Source organism: Rhopalosiphum maidis, chromosome 3, assembly GCF_003676215.2.
Source record: "Rhopalosiphum maidis isolate BTI-1 chromosome 3, ASM367621v3, whole genome shotgun sequence".
Lineage (NCBI taxonomy): Eukaryota > Metazoa > Arthropoda > Insecta > Hemiptera > Aphididae > Rhopalosiphum > Rhopalosiphum maidis.
In genome coordinates, this window is record NC_040879.1 from 69,926,885 (window position 1) to 69,948,470 (window position 21,586).

General features: G+C 27.2%; 1 protein-coding gene across 1 annotated transcript; it reads right to left on the bottom strand.

The window, feature by feature from the left end:
* Positions 1 to 215: 215 nt before the first annotated feature.
* On the bottom strand, positions 216 to 15,111 carry LOC113558251. The gene is made up of 10 exons (XM_028188642.1): positions 14,997 to 15,111; positions 7,006 to 7,104; positions 6,785 to 6,904; positions 4,800 to 4,916; positions 4,482 to 4,738; positions 3,636 to 3,804; positions 2,232 to 2,357; positions 1,914 to 2,170; positions 503 to 670; positions 216 to 337 (listed from the first exon to the last, which is right to left on the bottom strand). Exons 3-9 carry the CDS (start codon positions 6,894 to 6,896, stop codon positions 533 to 535), a joined length of 1,176 nt encoding a protein of 391 aa, XP_028044443.1. The 5' UTR covers positions 6,897 to 6,904; positions 7,006 to 7,104; positions 14,997 to 15,111; the 3' UTR covers positions 216 to 337; positions 503 to 532.
* Between the last annotated feature and the right edge of the window lie 6,475 nt (positions 15,112 to 21,586).

Here is a 21,586-nt window from a genome sequence, read left to right on the forward strand (position 1 = left end):
AATGTAATACATATACATTATAAGTTATAACTAATAATTTAAATTGTTATTAATATTGTTAACCTTGAATTGTAATAAAAAATAAAAAAATTGTCATTTGTCATGTTCACAAATATAGAATCATAGTATGAAAGGGTTTTAGTATAAAGAAAAAAATGAATACTAAATATTTAATACAAAGATCATTAAACTATTCACTAAAATAAATTCTAACTGTTCTCGAAAAGGGAATCTTAATTAGCCTAGTTTTAGCATCCGGCATCGTTGTATCTAACAATTTCTCTAGAGCAGGAACTAATGTTTTTTGATCCATGTATTATACATTTATGTGACTCACCTAAAAAAGGCGGAACATGTATTTACAAAGATATGTTATACATATATATGTATATTACTAAAATTAATTCAACAACATTTAAAAAAGATTAAGAACAGTAAATCTATTAATTAGTATGGCAGCACTGCAAATGTTTGGTTAAATAACAAAATATTTTATATTTACTTTTTTTGGATCTTGATTTTAAGGAAGTCTTCACATATTTAAAATGTGTTTCATTTTACTAGCACACTTTTTGTTTCCATCACCTGTCAATTCATAATCAACTGGTGTGCGCTGTTCAGGTGTTATAGATTTTTGAAGTAGAACAGCAATATCATCAGTAGTCTCATTCTAAAAATGTATGAAGATAATATCAAATGCTTGCTTTTTTAACAGTTATATGTATAAAAATGAAGAGTATATGCATAAAAAGTTTTGTGGTAATGTGGCATAGTGACTGATCCATTGTAGAAGAATCACATTTGCTTCCATACTCGAACATTCCAAACTTCATGAAATTTGAAATATTAAACTGTTTAAATAACAATTTTTATCAAAATTATAACTGTTTGAAATTCTTACTTTTAGATGCCCAGGATTCAATAAAAAATCAAGGAATAAGAATTAAGAAATTGTATACAAATTAAAAGCTTTACTGTGAGGGAGGTCAAACCGTTAAAACTGTCTTGCATTATACAAATATAGAAATTATTTTATCTTTGTTCTATACGCTCCTTACTAAGATTTGTATAACTCTCCTCCACCAATTTTTTTTTCATAAAAATTTATGTTCAAGTGTTATTTGACGAAAAAATAAATTGGTAAGGACCAAGAACAAAAATTAAATATAAAATTGTTTTTCGCTGTATACTTATTAAGTCCGATACCTGAACGTGGAAAAAAAATATATTAATTAAGTCAAGGGTACAAAACGGACATATATAATTGGGCCGGGTTTATGAAACTAATTGTATACAAATTGAAACCGAAGAATATTTTGAGTAAAATATAATTTTATATAGTTTTATTCAACCTATCCAAACATTTAACAATTTATAAAGATTTTGTTGAATGTAAAATTCGAAACGTACATAAAAATTAGAAGTGTTCCTATAATCAATACAAGAAATTATATAAAAGAAAAAGAAAAAGAAATCGGGCATCAAATGCAGCAGTTGCAATCAAACGCAATAACTATACTTGAATATAAACAATTCTTATAACATACATTTTTAACGATATACACAAAGTTATTTCATCGTTATCTACATTTATTTAATTATACACAAATTATTCATTTTATATTATACTCCAATATTATTATATTATTATATTATTATATTTTTTAGTATAAAATATTTGAAAAAAAAACCTTTTTAAGCATACCTGTAGATTTTTTTTTTACTGACAGCCCTAAGCCTATACAAATAAGAAGGAAAATGTTTATATTTTTTTTTAGTTGACGGAACTCAATTAGTATTATACCTAACATTTCACTGGACTTATTGGTATATAACCTAAAACAAGCTGTGATTCAATGCGTCATAAAAGATTATACTAGGACTCTGTTCGTATGCAGCCTTGATTTTATTACCATATATAATTTGAAATTTGCATCTCTGATTCGTTCTTTTGATTCATCATACACGAAAATCGGTTTTGCTAAGAAAGTGAAATTGTCTATAGTTAGAGTAGTTTTATCAGATGAAATATTCAAATATTCCTGTATTTCTTGTAATGATCGTAGTTTCTGGCCATTTGGAGAATAATAGTATATATCACCACTTCTATTGTCCTCAGTAACAACAGCAGATTCGCCCGATGTTCTGTATACTAATTCTCGTTTCCATCCTGAAAAATATTAATCACAGATAATCCACCAAAATAAATCATTAATAATTAATTTACTTACCATGCTCAAATGGGAGTTTAAAAATAGAATCGTTTATTAGACAATTAATATTTCTTCTTACACTATGAGGCATTCTATTTTTAGGTGGTGCTATATACGTATAATTGAATGTAGAAGTTTTAAGTTCTAAAACATTAAAAATCAATTAACATAATATATCCAAACTCTTTAGTTATAACATTTATAATTAAATTCTATTTTTATTCATAATTAGAAAACCTTGAACACAGTATGAAACATATACCAAACATGAAATATAATAGGTACCATTTATTTGTATAACATAAGATACATTAATGACTTATTGTTGCCTTTAAATATGAATTTTCATAGGAATATTATTATAAGTATAGAGTAGTACACTAAACATATTTATCTTTTTTTTCATGTTGTTTACAATTACATTAATTGATAATTATGCACTAAAATATTGTGTTTCTGGGTGCCATATTGTACCAACACAATTTTTAATTTAACTTGTGGAATGTTCGTTTAACTATGTATTCTTTAAAACTATCATATTAAATAATATTACTATTATTTTTAATACTAGGTTAGTAAGCTTAGCAATCATAATTTTAAAAAAAATGAAAGATAATGGTAATTAATAAAAAAATGTGTAAACATTTAAAAATAATTTCATCAATAGAATGAGACATTAAGAAAAAATAATTTATTATTTAACATTTAAATATTAAAATAAAATATAAATAATTCTGATATGTTTTTTTTTAACATTATTTTATATAAAATATAACAAATATTTATTAGAATATCATTTATCTAATAAAAATCAAATATATACATTAAAAATTATGTTAATAATACCTATACAAATTAACATTTGACGAGTATATCTATGTATATATTTAATGTGAATGAAATGGAAAAATTTGTGTACCAATTGAGAATGAATTGGGAGATTTTATGTTTTCTGATACATAAATTATACATTACTGCCACTCAACTAAAAAAGGTGGATCATGTTATTACAAAGATATATTAAATATATATATATATATATATTACTAAAATCAATTCCTTATTAAGAGGACGGCACACTATGGGTAAAGTCAGACAATACTAATAACATTTTTTAGCTCATTGTTTTGATTTACTAGTTGTATACTCGAATGATGACAAGAGATGGGAAATAAGTATCTACTTCTCAGTGCTAATAGACTACTACAGAGTCAAATTCAAATATTAATTTAGTGGTTAATTATTATATAAATTGTTAGGCCTTTATTACTTTATATTAGAACATAACAACTTATTTAACTGTATTTAATGTTTGTGTTAGTTTACATTTGAAGAAGATTAAGGAGTACATCTATTTATTAGTATGGACAGCACTGCAAATGTTTAGCTAAATAATAAATAATTATATATGTTTATAATTACCTTTTTTAGATTTTGATGTTGTGGAAGTCTTCGCTTTTTTTAAATCAAGTCTCGATTTACTAACAGACTTTTTGTTTCCATCACCTGTCAATTCAGAATCAAATGGTGGGCGTTGTTTAGGTGTTTTAGATTTTTTAGGTTTAACAGCAACGCCAACAGTAGTGTCATCCTAAAAATGTATAAGGATAATTGTTAATGCACGGTTTTTTAAAGTTATATGTATAAAATATGAAAAGTTTATGGAAAAAAGTCATGTGGTTATGTGCATATTGAATGATCCATTGTAAAAAAATTCACATTTGCTTCCATACTCGAACATTCCTAACTTTATTATTTTGAGTAAAATATAATTTTATATAGTTTTATTCAGCCAATCTAAACATTTAACAATTTATAAACATTTTGTGGAATGTACAATGCGAGACGGATATAAAAATTAGAAGTGTTCCTATTAGTAATACAAGAAATTATATAAAAGAAAAAAAAGAAATCGGGCATCAAATGCAGCTGTTGCAATCAAATGCAATAACTATATTTTGAATTTAAACAATGTTATCTTATCATTATCTAAATTTTTTTAATATTATGAAATATTTGAAAACAAATCCTTTTTAAGCATACCTGTAGATTTTTTTTTACAAACACTCCTAAGCCTGTTAAATAGGAAGAAAAATGTTTTATTTTTTTATTTGATGGAACTCAATTAATATTAAAACGTTGACTCAATTAGTATTATACCTACAATTTCACTGGACTTATTGGTATATATTCTAAAACAAGCTGTGATTCAATTTGGCATAATAGGTTATACTGGGACTCAGTTCATATGCAGTTTTTTTTTATTACCTTAAATGATTTGACATATTTAGATCTTATCAGTTCTTTTGATTTATCATTTATGCCAATTGGTTTTGTTACAAATGTAAAACTTTCTATAGTAAGAGAAGTTTTATCAGATGAAATATCCAATTGTTCCTTAATGTCTCGTAATGATTTTAGTTTCTGGCCATTTGGAGAATAATAGTATACATCGGCACTTCTATTGGCTCGAGTAACAACACCAGATTCACCCGATGTTCTGTATACTAATTCTCGTTTCCATCCTGAAAAATATTAATTACAGACAATTCACTAAAAAAAATCATTAATAATTAATTTACTTACCATGCTCAAATGGGATTTTAAAAATTGCATCTCTTATATCATAATTTTTTATTCTTCCAGCACTACGGAGAATTCTAGTGTTAGAAGAAGTTAAGTTGAATTTAGGAGTAGTAAGTTCTAAAAAATTAAAAATCAATTAACATAATATATCAAAACTGTTTAGTAATAGTATTTATGATTAAATTATATTTTTATTCATATTTAGAAAACCTTGAACACAGTATGACACTTATACCAAACATGAAATATAATAGGTACTATTTATTTGTATAACATAAGATACATTAATGTTTTATTGTTGCTCTTTAAATCTGAATTGTCATTGAAATACTGTTATAAATATTGTCAATATAGAGTAGTACACTAAACAAATTTATCTTATTATTTAATCTTGCTTTCATTAATTGATAATTAAGCACTAAAATATTGTGGTTCTGGGTGCCATGTTATAATACCAACACATTTTTTAATTCAACTTGTGTACCGTTTGTATGTATCCTATGTATTCTTTAAAACTTTATCTTGCTATACAATATTATTATTATTTTAAATACTAGGTTAGTAAGTTTAGCAATCATAATTTAAAAAAAATGAAATATAATAGTTTTTAATAAAAAATTGTGTAAAAATTTAAAAACAATTACTCCTATAGAATGAGATATTAAAAAAAATAATTTATTATTTGACATTTGGATATTAAAATAAAATATAAATAATTCTACTATATATGTAAATATTTATTAGATTTTCATTCATCTAATAAAAAAAATATCAGTATCAATTTAGTTTTTTTTTATGATACATGCACAGTTAGCTAGTTTTTTCATTAGCATAGCGGACAGTGTCTCTTTTTGGGAAAAATGTAGTTTTAATTTTTATAATTTAAATAAATTAGATTCTAAACAGAGCAATTTATGTATCGATTTTAAATTTGTGTTTTTTTTTTTACGATAAATAGAAGATAAAATGGGTAGGTTTGGATAGAAATGTTGATTTGGTTTGTACTTACATGATATAATTTTAAAAATATTTAGACATTAATTGAGCTATTTACAAGCATAAAAATATTTATATTTTTTTTTATAAATGTAGATCGTTCACTGGATATAAATTCTTATATAAAATTTAATACAGGGCCTATGATAAGTTATTCTTATAAACATTATACAATCATATATGCACAATTTTTCTTATATGCATTTAAAGCTCAAATAATTACAAATTTATAAAAAATTTGACAACTGCAAGTATTTTAATATTTTATAGTAAACATTTTTAAAATCACCCGAATTGTATAACTGAAGTATAAAAATTAAATACAACGTTCATCATAAGTAGTTTGAACTTGAATTGAAAATTTCTTAAAAATATTTAAATACAGTTATTTTTTATAAATATATTTGTAAATTAAATTTAAAGAAAATTATATATTTTAACCATGTTAATTATTTTATTATTTTTCATAATCTTTAATCGTGATGACTTAAAATTTTTATGTATATTATTGATTTTACTTTACCAATGAAATTATAAAAGAATGTGAATTTTTTTAAAGATTTAATATTCTTATATTTTGAATCTATTCACACTGTTTTACAGTACACCTAGTGTATACAACAGATTGATATCCATTTGTCTATGTTATTTTACTACTTATTTATTAACTATAAATAATATATTATTATATTATGTTGGTATTCCTAAGATTGTTTGTAGCATATATGATGGATGTATGCAAAACAAAGAATAATAATATGTTTTATTCACCTAAAGAAGGCGGAACATGTAATTTCAATGATTCTAAGGTATCATTGCATGTATTGTCTTTCTTATGCCTCATATTACTCCAGTTATTCTTTATACCATTAGGTTCTGGTTTTGATACACCAAATTATTTAAAAAAATTATACATACATACATGTTTTACTCATGTTATAAAACAAAAGAATATTAACAGGTTTACAAATATAATTTTTCTAACTTACTACTTGATTTAGATAGTTTCTTTTTATTAACATGATTATTATGAACAATGGATGGACTGTCAGTTGGCTTGTCTACTTCCATAGGCTCACTCGTTTCTTTACTAAGTTCCATTTTTAATACTAAATACAAACATATAAATTTTTTTATAAAATTTGTAATAATTTTTAATTTTAAGTTAAATATAAAAGCTGTATGAACATATAATTATTGAAAAACTTACATTTTTTCTTATTTTCAAATCTTTTCAGTACTTTATCATCAATATCAAATCCAATAAAATGTGCTTCTAGGTTTGAAAGATTATTGGTTTTCTAAAAATCTACAATTAACACAACAAGAAATTATTTTTTCATTTTTTATATAACCTAATCTAGACTAAATTTTATTAATTAAATAAAGTTGTGTTTTTACAAAAATTAAGCAAATTATACTAAGTTTAATAGTAAAAAATGTGTATTGTAATTCAATTATATATTTGTTTTATTATATTAACATTATTTAATTGGATAAGTGAATGTTAAATTGAATGTTATTTAAAAAGAATTAATCTGCACTAAAACAATACATATTAAATTTGTAATATTACATTTTTGTAGTTCAATTCATAATTTTTACTTAAACCTTCTGTTAAAGTGTCTAACATGAAATAAAATATGTATTTATTAACTTACCATTAAGTTACTCATTTTTTAAACCATTATTAATTAAATCTATTAAAATAATAATAAAAGCAGATGTAATAACTTTAAAATGTTGAACAACTAAAATGAATACGAAAAATCCTTCAATGTACAGTTGATACCAACATAGAAATCATCTTCTACATATTTTTTAACATTATATTAAAATGAATATTGAAATTTAAAAGAGATATAAAATGTTTAACCGTATATAATATATCAAGTGTTTAATTAAATTTATAAAAAAAAAAAAAATGCTTTATAAAATTGTATATATCTTAAATTTTAATTATAGTCAAAAAGAAAATAAATAATTAAGGCTAGAGCCTACAATCTACATTGAAATAGTCTCAAATGAAATTTAAATAAAAAATGTAGTACAAACATTTTTTTTATTTAAATGAATAAATTTAAAAAACATAAGGGTTTATTTTGATTGTTTTTAGTGTATAAACATACAGGATCTACTTATTAATTATTACTTTTTATAATAAACTCTACATAATATTTTTTTATTTTTCTACATACATACATATGTATATATATATATAATAAAATAGAACATTTATTTTAAAATTTACAATTTAAATTACTAAAACTAAGTTACTTTATCAGGTGTCAAATATGAAATTTGAAATGACATAAATATTAAAACTTAATTACAACAAAATTCTGAATTTACGGTTGTTTTCAGCATAATAAAATACATTGGTTAACAGAAAAAAACTTATTGAACTTTAAGAAATTTAAATGCTTTTAACTTTTTGAAAATTAATACTCAAAATTAAATTGAATATTTAAAAACAACATTTCCAACAATTTGATAAAATCAAGTTAAATATTATCAATATTTAAATAGAAAGTCATATCTTAGAATATTTTAAACACACAAACACGCATGTACTTTATTTTATATTATTGAGTTAAGTTGTTTTAATATTAATATAACAACTAATGGTAGGTTCAAGTAATTTGTGTGATCGAATACTTTAAAATGACAACTCACGCTAAATGCAATTGATTATGCTAATTGTGATAAATTAAATACTAGTATTATTTTCATATCCAATATTTCTTTCTTATAAATTATTATTATATTATTTGCGTACTAGTCAGTTGTATAATTGTAAAATGTATAAGTTAATATAATATAATAATAACAATATATAAAAATATTTTTATTTTAACTCTTTATTTATAATAATGGAGAACATTTTTTTAAAAATGTAGTTAAAATAATTCATTCTAAAACAATAAAATTAAATATAATTAATTTTGTCTTGTCGTGCTTCTATTTTTATTATTTGTTATTATGTTTTTACCGATCAAATATATATATCATGACGACGTCGCCACCTATAATACGGTTTGTCAAACGAAATTATTATATTAGATACTAGATGACACACTTAGGTAGTACCTATATAATATTATATTACACATACATGTAATTAGACTTATAATTAATATGAATAAGAATTTTTTCAATGTTAAAAATAATTTTAAGAGCATTTAAAAAAAATTGTTTGATATGTGAGTGCATTATTTATTTCGTATTTTTATAGGTATTTTTTGTTTTGTTTTTTAGAGCATTTAGATCCGTTTCCTACAGTTATTAGTGTTATTACATTCGTCGTCGCCCGTCGGCTATTGGTGACTGGTGCATTGATATTATAATAATTAATATATAATATAGCCATTGCATGATGCTTAAAGACATTTATAGTATATACTATTATGTATGAAGAGTTTATAATAGTTACAAAATGTACAATATTCATGTTCATTAAATTTTCTGAAAAAACGTATACCTAGCTTAATCAAAAAAATATTTTTCTCTGTGTAGACATTTTATCCTATTTAGATAGCTATGGAAGATTATTTCTCGTTTTTGTGTTTATAAGGACAATATTTTGTCTTCGTTTTAAGGAAATTTTGGTTGGAGATTGTACAGTATGAAGTTAACTAACAGCATTATACACGAAAAACCCTAATAACAGTGTACGGTGTAATATAATTATATATTTATTTATTATAGTTATCGATGAAGTCTGAGAATATATTATATACTTATCAAAGGAGATAGTACATTTTGAAACTAGATATGGGTGATTTTCTATGGACATTTAAATTTCTGTTCTATTGGCGTAGTAACATAGATTACATCTCTTCTTCCTTCCCTATAATATTTATAATCCATTATTTAATAATTGTGTATATTAAACTGCTTAAAATAAATTTATTCGAAATGGCCTTAATGACTAACTACTATATATAATTAATATTATTTGTGTGTGTGTGTGTGCACGCGCATTCTACATAGTGTTATGTTAATTATTTGTATTTACTTAATCCCCTATTTCAACCCCTTACAGCCCTTTTTAGTATTAAAAAGTAGCCTATGTCCTTTCTCAGAGTCTAAACTTTTTATGAACTAAATTTCATTTAAATCGGTGTTTCGAAGCCTTTATTCAATATAAACAAACAATAAATTCTTTCCTCTATATAATATTAGTATAGATAATAATTGTGTAAAAAGAGAATAAAAATAAATAAATAACTCAATGAACATATAGATTCGTTCTAATAAAAACTTAATAGGTAGTAACAGTTTAACACAATATAACAAAAGGTATACCTATAAATAAAAAACAAACATAACACGATTATTATGCAACCCCGAACAACCGCCCACTGACCTCATATATAAAAAATCATGTACATTTTACAAACAAATAGGGAGGTAATGGAGTGACGTGTCGAACGTCCCAGGCGAAGTAGGGACTTCGACGGAAAGCATAGTGCTGAGGTGAGATTAAGATTTTACATTGGTTGGTAATTGTACAAACTTGACCACTTGACGCGTAACCTTATCGGCGTGCGTTAAAATCCGGACATCGACACCGGGTAACTTAATCACGCGGCCGAGGCTCCACAACAACGGAAGAGTTTGACTATCGATCACAACTACCATCTCATTCACATTACGGTTGGGAACACCCTCAGTCTCTGATGACCAAGGCTGTGAATTTAATGCACTTAAAAACTATTACAAAATATGCATGTATATATGCACTAAAAACTGAAAAAAGGCTCTCATTTTTCAAAAATATTAAAATTTAACTGTCATTCTTATTTTTTCATTATAATTTTTCTATTCATTTTACAATTAAACAAAGAAATCAACGCGAATATAAATAATATTCGGCACGACGCAAATTGGTCAATGGGTTCCACCAAACTAAAAACGATTGTCTAACGATTTTTGTCATCCGTTAAGACAAGTACGAGTTAATGTCAGTAAATTTATCTCGACTTCAATAGTACAATAGTCAATAATACACGTTGAATACCTGACTAAAAATAATATAGTACAAAAAAACCATTTATATAAAAACATCATTAAAATATGCATGTATATGCGATATGCCGTAACCTATAAAATTTTGCCCGAATCCATTTTATTATACGGTGTAGCAATACAATTATGCAAATGCATTAAATTTACATTGGTCATGGCATTGGTCCATTAATTTCCATCTGTCGTAAAGGGCGTGAGCCTATATAACTGCAGGTTACATAAGAAGCAAAAATCTTATTTTTGTGAAAATAATAAGCTATTAACTTTATGTAACCAGCACCAAAACAAATAAATCATTTTGAATTTTTAAATTTCTTGTATTATATATGTCGGTTTTACACGTGCATTACATAAAAGATACTTTTTAAAATAATTCAAGTACCTACAGGTACAGATACATATTTTAAAAAGTATGTAAAATACATATTCGAAAATGTAGTAAAAAAAATTATTTACACTTCATACATACCTTCAAATTTTTAACAAGAATTTTTTTTTACCTTATAAATCAACAGAACCGATTTTCATATTTAACGTTTATTTTGCGGAGCATCTAATAAATAATCTAAATATAATATTAAATATGCTATAAAATACTCCTTAGTTTTCTAAGTTTAATTTCCATTAAAAAAATATATAGAATTTGAAAATAAAAAATTGATTTTAATATAAATATTTTAAAAATACATACTTAGGTACCTAAAAATCATTTTAATACCTTACAGTTTACAAGATTGCTATGGGTCCATGAAACACAAAACAGTTTCGGATAAATTATAGGAATTTATCTTGATTAGGTTATGTCCAATTCCAATGCATCTTATAATATAAAATGTGAGTTTTGCTATAACAATAATACTATATGTAGTAAAAAAGTATTTATTTCACTTGTCCAAATTGTAGGGCGCTAGATGGGTTAAAATGCCACACACACACACACACACACACACACACACACACACACACACACACACACACACACACACATATAGTGCGAAAATTCGCAACGGCTTCAGGGCTCTGAATTAATGTCCGGCATTGTCGTATAAATACTATACAATTGAAATATTTTTCGTAACTCTTGTTGATAAAACAATTTATTTAAATAATAATAAGTAACAGATAATATTTTATACTTTAAAATCATAATAAAAAAAAATTATTTTTACTTTTTTGTCAAAAATATTTATATTATGTTTTTGAATAAAATGTATCGAGCTGCTTTCAACAGTTGTAAAAAAATATCTTTATTTAACTTAAAATATATAATATATAAATAAAAATGCTCTTGCACATCCCCGTACTAAGATATCATATTAAGTAATAATATTTAAGTAATGAGTTAAAGATACCAATCAAACATAATATATTTATATGCTTGTACGCAAATATAATAGTAATCTCAAATCATAACAATTAATAATTTATTCTTAAATTAATTCACCATTCACCATTATCTTATTCGCACCTTATCATATTTTATTCTAATTACAATTATAGTAACAACAGTTAAAATAAATTATAATAATAAACCTATAATCGTATGATTATACTTCAGAGGATGTCAGCCTCTCTCTAGCCCACGCGCAATATAAAGACAAAACGCATTTACGCAGTCTGAGTAGAACTCGCTTAATTTTGGTTCTAAAGTAAATATACCTATATAAAATTAAATTTTGATAATATTTCTGAGTGCTAGACGATGAGGTTTTTCCATTATTCCTAAAACAATATTATATCGTTTAGAAATAGCCATAAATTACAACATTTTTAAGTAATCTTTAACTTTTCAAAATTTTAATTTTTATAAAAAAATCGCTAGAACCAAAATTGAGCGAGTTTTACTCAGACTGTGTAAATGCGTTTTGTCTATGTTGAGTGTTGGCTAGAGAGAGAAAACAAACAGTGCGCTGACATAATCTTAATATTTATAAATTATTAATTATTATACAGCGAGATCTATACACATAATCTATGAGCACCGATCTTAAGAACTAATGACTTTTAACGGTCAAATAAGAAAATGTCAATAAAAACACATTATGAACAACATTTCGTTACATAATTTGATTTTTATCATTGATGCTTTTAATGATATTATCATTTTAAAGTGAGTTACAGCTATGTAGAATATAACAACTTTAAAATGTTCATAACTCACTTTAAGCTGATAATATCAATAAAATCATATGTCATTGTTTAGACCAGTGGTTGTCAACCTTTTCGGGTCCACGGCTCCTTTTGATTTTGAAATAAAATGTACGGCTCCCATACGAATATTTAAAATAAACAAATTTAAATTATTTATAATAATTTTAATCTAACTTTATTTTTAATGGGACGGCTGTGCTTGTTTTTGTTGCATTATATCATCAAATAAATGTAAATAGTAATCGAAATATGCTATTACTCGATATCGCAAACACGGTTATCGACGGCCGATCTGTCTCACACACCCAAAATGTAATATGTATTGGTGCGCGGAAATTGTATTTTTAGTTTCTATTGCGAACGCGGCTCCCTTAATAATGACCGGCGACGCCTTTGGGAGCCGCGACGCACAGGTTGAAAAACACTGGTTTAGACAATATTCTTACTTTAAATTTGATAATAGGTAAATTGACTCTAATATTAAAGCTAACGTCACAAAATGTATTCTGCTGAACGAAAATTTGTTATGGTGTACGTTAGTAAGACAGAGACAACATATGCGGGTATGGCGTCCTCATAAGTGCATAGAAACGAATGGGCCATCAATATTCCATTATAACGCGGGCTGCGTGTATTGCCTTGTATTTTTCACACTGTAGAAATGTGCACTACTGCACTACCATACAAATATACAATACACGGATACCAGTTTGGCGCGAACTACCTCCGCCCATGATTATGATGTACGTTAGTAAGACAGAGACAACACATGCGGGTATATGGCGTCCTCTTAATAAGAGCCGGTGGCGGCGTGTACTTTTTTTCCTTTAAAGCAACCATCTTATAAGATACCCACCCACGATTTGATAACGGACAAAAATCCTAGTTCAAATCCATATGTAATATCATATCATATACTAACAACGAAATAGTGTCAATATGGAGCGCAATTAAGTATACGTGAGACACCGATTATGATAACGTTAAGAGGACGCCATACCCGTATGTGTTGTCTCTGTCTCACTAACGTCCATCATAACAAAATTTCGTTCAGCAGAATACATTTTGTGACGTTACCTTTAATAATAGAGTAAATTTACCTATTATCAAATTTAAAGGTAAGAATATTATCTAGACAATTTCATATGCTTTTAACGATATTATTATTTTAAAGTGAGTTACAGCTATGTAGAATATAACAACTTTAAAATGTTCATAACTCACTTTAAGCTGATAATATCAATAAAATCATATGTCATTGTTTAGACAATATTCTTACCTTTAAATTTGATAATAGGTAAATTTACTCTAATATTAAAGCTAACGTCACAAAATGTATTCTGCTGAACAAAAATGTGTTATGATGAAATATTAAAATTAAATTAATGATATAATAATAATGACAACGATTATAATAATATGTATAATATTAATATGATATTCGTAGAAAATTTTGATTTTTCATTAAACAGATATGTCTGTAAATTAATTTTACTTTTTCGCCCGTTTCACATGGGCGCGTATCGTGCGCGACGTATCGTACGCGCGCGTTTTCGGTTACATTGCAGGTTATATACATACGCGTCACTCCGACGATGGCGCGTTTCCCTCGCCGGTATGGCGCGTATGAACACAATCAATGTGAACTAAAAACGCGCCCGTGTACGATACGTCGCGAGTGATACGCGTTCATGTGAAACGGGCACTGAAACTTGTTACAATAAAGCACACCTGTAGTTTGTAACAGATTTTGGTCCTACGACTGTCTAGATACAGGTTGTATATACAGTTTCACTATAATAATAATAATATACTTCTTATAGATATTAACCATCACGTCGTCATAACGTTATGAAGTATTAAACTGTTGCGTAAGACCGCCGAAATTCGTTCTACAGATACAGGCGTCGAGGCATAAATGTTTGATTACATATTATTGTTATTATTATTATTATTATTATTATTATTATTTAATAACATCCTATATCAATAAAATATAGTATGATGACATTAACTTACCGAGTTGGTTTGATGTAGACACAAAAACGCTAATTGTTTTTCGTTTGAAGGAGAAACGTAATTTCTGTAGGCGAAAGTACACAATTAAACTGTTTACGTTTCGACTGTGGTAAGGATAACTGTGGAATGGTAGTGCGGTGGTCTCCCTGTACTCCGAACACTGTGAACGGTGGTACTGTGAGCGAGGATTAAAAAAAAAACAAAATACTTTGTAGCAAGTGTGCGCGGACGTGTGTATAGGGGTGGGAATCGGTAGGGTTTCTGGCAGTACACAGAGAAGTAGGTAGTGCGGTGGTGGTGACGCACTCGGACACTATTCGCCGTGTTCAATATAATATATATATATATATATACGATAAAAGAAAAAAATATGTTAGCTATAGAATTCACGGGACGATCTCCCCCACGACAAGGCATGGTCGATTGGGGTGGCGAACTGCGTTTCGTTCGGTACAGTGTTTCTCAAAATGCGCTGTTTGTTATGTACAATCATGGTCAGTCAGCACTTCAAAATTCGTCATTTATATTATGGTGTACATTAATTTTCTATCGATTCGGTCGATTTCTGTACGTGTTGGTATGTGTTATTACTATACCATACAATTATTTTACGCATAAAAATTATTAACTATCATTCAACGAGTACAAAAACTATACTTGTATTAAAGTTTATATGGGGTTTTATTGTACGCATAGTAACTATGTACGATATGCCGTTTTTATTATACACAACTATGTCTGCACTGACTGCACTATACACTATGCACACGATTGCAGCTGTAGGTACACGAAAGAGGACGCCTAAGACGAAACGTACGCTGCGGCCCAGAGAACACGCTGTTCAGTGTTTTCGCAATCCGCAAGCGCGCGGCGTTTAGCTACGCCCACACTTCTCGCAGTCGGCGTCTGGCTGACGGGTTTTCGTACGGGAGCGTCGTTTTCTTATACTACGGTCGTTCGTCCAGGACGTTAGGACCGTTTCACATTGGCGCGTATCTTACGCGCGCGTTTTCGGTTACATTGGTTAGGTACATACGTGCCACTCCGACAATGGCGCGTACGAATACAATCAATGTGTGTAAACTAAAAACGTGCGCGTGCGATACGCGGCGTATGGTACGCGTCCGTGTCTGTGTGAAACGCGTCAATATAAAATTCATACACGTCAATGCCGCAGTAATATTTGAAATACCCACGCGTACCTATAAACAGTATAAACTGCTTATACCCAAATATATATTATATAGATCGTAGAAACTGTATTATAACATAGTTTGATTTGTATTTTTACTGAATTATTACTTATTCAAATATCCTATCTATACGCCTATCACTATACCACTCATTGTTTAACAATTTATAAAAGTTTTGAGTGGTTCGTGTCCTTCATGATAAAATGATCGCAACGATATAAAAAATATACATAATGTAGTAAATAATACTTATATAATTTATAACAATAACCCAAACTAATATTACTTAAATATATAAATATTAGTTTTCTTGTAAGTAAAATATGTATTGCGCGTATTTTACGTTCCTTATCATTTCGTATTGTACCTGCTATCACACATACTTTTTACATCGCAATTTTTATGTAATAAAAATACAGAATGTAATAACGTAAAAAGCAAATATACAATAAAGATGTGAGATTGATTCTTATTTCAATTATGTGCTATATATATGTGATTTAATAATTTATTAATATCACCTCCTTACGTTATTACATGTATATTATTAATCTGCACCTTACCTGGTTTACTGGAACATCCGAATATATTATGTATGTTGTATGAATATATACGCTATGATGACGTAATGAAGTGACACAGGTAGAATTAGAACATTAGACGTATATAACCAAATAAAAAACAACACTAATTTATTTATGTATAATAAGTACGGGTTTAATTGTCGCACGACGGAAACGGACTCTCGAGATGTTCGTGAAAACACAGGTGCACATGCATTGGCGAGGGAGACGATTCGGTCAAGCCAACCAGAGACGTAGGCGGCCCCATCAAAGGCCTCCGCGTTTCCAAAGATCTGGCTTTATCCTTGGTTGCAGAGACCCTCATTGGGCCATCCCTTGTCTCTGTCGGCATACGGGAAAAGTCACACGCTCTGCGCTTTATTGTCACAGACACGTATGGCGTTTCTGCGTGACCTCGTAATATTAATTGTCCCCTTGATCACCGATAAAAGATTTTATTGAGGTTTACTGTTATCCGCGTGCGGCAACTCGACCGCTTCTAATTTATAATTTAACTCTTTCTGAACATCTTTCTTACATTTATATAATATGAGCGTACATCATTACAAGACATACAGTTGTATACATCAAATCCATCTGTTATTTATAAGATCCCGCCTTTCTACCTAATATTTATCTTAATGAGTGTATACCTATGATGTACGAACTGCAAAGATAAGATTCACACGCGCATTCAAAAATATAGTTTGTAATTAATAAATAATATTGTAATGAGTACCTAAGTAGTAGTGCTGTTGTTTGAAATTTATTATAGTAAAAGTATATAACATTATATAATATAAAAATATAAACATTAAAAAAAAAAAAAAAACATTACTAGGTATGTATACTAGACACTAGTATTTATAACTTATATAACTTATATGTTTAAACTGTAATTAATATTAATTTTTAACGAATAACGTTTTGTTTTATTTTTTTCTTGTTAAGATTTTAATATATGAAGTGGTTCTTGTATGTCTGATATTTGTAACCGTCTTCCGTACAATGGGTCAACTATTTTTGGCAATATACATTCCAAATAAAACCTAAAAAAAACATACCTCAATATAATCACGTAAAATAATTGGATAGAAGTATAGAACGTTTACACTTAAAACCATCTTATATATTTCTTACGTTTTAAGTTTATTAACCATTTAAGTTTCCCAAAATTCACCATAATAAATAATGTTTTCAATGTGTGTTCAGTTATTCGTATGAACTACAAAAAAACAAATATCCCTCCCGGTTATCCGTAATTGATCAATTATTTGATAGTAGTACGTATGCTCTTTTTTAATTCAATGGCTCCGTCTATATTTATAATACAGTACTGCAACTGGTGTAACAAATATGTAATAAATATATTATAGTTGAAAAAAATAAAAATACCTATTTAAAATATAAGTATAACATTTGATACTAGTTATACAAAATAGCTATATTAGATATATAACTAGACGAATAAATAATTAATATAAAATATAAATTTCATTCAAGTCAATAATTATTTTCATAATATTTTATTGCTTACAAGTTTATTTTTAATTGCTTCTTTCGCGCTATCTGTGTCTTTCGCCGTATACGAACATTTTATTTCGATTATTGCGTTGTCATCAATTAACCCGTCTAAAAATAATCAAAATAATTATATTTTTTTGCTATCCCTACTTGGTCATAAAATTATCTTGGTATTTAAATTTTAATACAATTTAATATCAAATTATATATTTTACCTGGACCTGCAGCAAGGTATGGATATTCATTGTCCGTAAAAAGTCCACATAATTTTACGGTCATTCCTGTTAAATCCTGAAACCATGTTCTCGCCAAAGGTTCATTTTCAACGCCGCCGTGTGTCATTTCTTTACATGTTATCGACTTGTATAGTCGCATAAATTATAATAGGCATAGGTATCATAATGATAATTGCTTTTAGTGAATAGGTATCGTTTTTTTCCTTATAGAAATACAATATATATACTATTATAATGTTCATAACATATATAGGGAAATACGAAATTATCATATAAATTAAGTGTCCGTGAACACATGTGCTTATTTTCTTAGACGAACATTTTAGATTTATTATAATTTTTTTGTTTGCAATTATGAAAAATGTAGCGACAGTATAATTGTTAAAATTTAACATAAAAAAAGTTGACTTAAACTTACAAACATTTTTTATTTAAATTCAAAACTGATATAATCACGCACTGGTGCCAAAATATATATTTACTTATGACAATTGTCATAGGTGAATTTAATAGGTAAGGGATCACCTTTATTGTCATTGAATACTCACAAATTTACATTAACCTAACCTAGGCGGGTGTAAACATTTAGACGTGTCTAATGTTATAGGTAAAATTTTGGACTAGAAGGAATGGCATTTTTCATAGAATTCACTTTTTGATTCGAAAATTACAAAAATTATACTTGATTATTTATTCTTGTACACGTGTTTTAGGAAATACAGCTATTACCAGTCTCATATTGTGACTTTCGCTATTCTAATTCGTTATAACTAAAAAAGAAATACTAGAATACGTTGTGTAAATTTATAACTAATTTTTTTAGGATAGTCATAATTAGGGCCCTGAAGTTCTTTTTACTGAGTGCATCAAAAAGTTTCTGGACGAGCTAAAAATTTGAATCAAAATTGAACGTGTTTAAAAATGAAATTTTAGTGTGCATATTTTCAGGTTTTTAAAAAATATATGCATTTTTTAAAATAAAATTGTATTTTACTGCATTTTAATTGTGTTATTTATAATTTTTTTATTATTATGTATTAATATTTCATGAAAATTTCGGACCGAGTATATTTCAAAATTTATTTGTTGAAAAATGTGTTCTTATAAAAACATTGCCAATATAAAATAAAAACATTATTTAAATTAAAGGTCGTTATTGCTTGGTCGGGCTGATAATCGCCGTTCATTTGTACTTAAAACCTGTTAAAATCCTTAATTGTAAATTTTATTTCTTGAAGTAAATACGACATATCATGTTATATTAAAATTGTGTATATTTTTCTCCATATTAAAATTATTATTCTTACTGAAAACAAAAAAAACTTAACGTAAAAAAAAATTAAATGCATATTATTTAGCGCATATTTTGATAGTTTTTAGTGCATGAACTTCCGAGCCCTAGTCATAGTCATACTTACTTGTATCATAATAATAATTGTTTTAATTAATTTTAATATCGATTCAAAAATGTTTTTTTCTATTTAAACCATTATAATTCATAACATGCAGGGAAAGAAATGTTTTTTTATAGGAGTAGGCGCCTACTTGAATTATTGCTGGAAAATGTATGTATAATATGAGATACTTACCTACTGTCTGAAAAAAAAATAAAAAGGTCCGTAATATCACTAATAACTAATTAAATTCTACAAAATGATTAAACATAAATTAAATAAATTATCCAGTCGGTCGATAATGAAATTCATCTATGACGATTTTCTGGTTATAATAACTGTATTTTATTGTCATTTCTGTAATATAAATTATTCTCATTACACATTTACACATCTGTCAAAATTATATATATATTATTATCTCTTCATCGTATTGTGCCAACTAGTATGTACTATTACTATATATGTACAATTATTGAATTGTCTAATAAATAAATAATTACTATTCACCACTACTAGAGATAATTATCTATAGCCGTGCTATTTACTATAAACGTAATCGGCAAGTTCTATTCTCGGAATCGTCTACCGTCGTAGATAAAACCGATCCGCGACCGGGCGAGACAGTCGTGGTTGAAATTTACTTTTTGGCGAAGTGGAGAAAATCACGGCAGCCGTCACAACGCCTAGTAGGTAGCAGCACATGACGGCAATAAAAATTAAATCTAACGACCTAAATATGTTTACGCAAAACAAACGAAACGGCGTCAAAAAGTGGTTTTAGAGTAAAAATACCTATTATGAAATGTATAGAAAATAATATTTCGGAGGGAACCTCATTGAGGTTTTGTATTAATCTACACAACTAATAAACACTAATACACAAATACACACAACTCGTAATTAAAGGCACAAAAATCTTTTTTTTAACATTTTTTTAAATAAATCTAACTTTTTTAATACTTAAAATTTCAAAAAAAAACCACTAAGGTTCCCTCCGAATTGTTTTTCGAAGACAAGTTTTTCGCGCTAAGTACTCATTTCGTAAATAAATACATTTGTGTTTAGTTATTATGTGGTTGTGCCAGTGATCCAAGAATACATTGATTCTTTTTTTTTAATTTTTTGGCCAGCTCTTCACTCTATACGACCGACTTCAAAATACCGTTCAGGCGACACTGCGACATGCAGAGACTTCATTCGGCTATCCTTTTTCTCTTTCGGCATTATAACAACGTTACGCATTTCTAACGCTATTGTAAACGCGCGTTACAATAACATTACAAATACGTTTCGAGTTAATAATACGTGATTTTACAATACGGCTCGTCATTTTCAACAGTTATGAAGATTTTTTACTAGGGATTTCCAATTTCTGCGTCTGACAATGGAAGATGGTATATATATATACATAGATATTATGTATAGTGTACATAACCGATACGATAACACATATACATTAATCATTTAATTAATTATTTATGTAATGGTATTGGTAAGGCGGTATAAGCTATAGATTGTGTACCAAAAATTATTTTTTTTGTAGAGTAATATTTTCGTTGTTTAAGACCAATTTGGCTTTGCGTGTTTTCTTTGAACAAATCCATATCGAATAACCACTTAATTTGGAATTATATACAGTGGATGCCGCTTATAAGACTCACGGATTAAGGTTCAGTC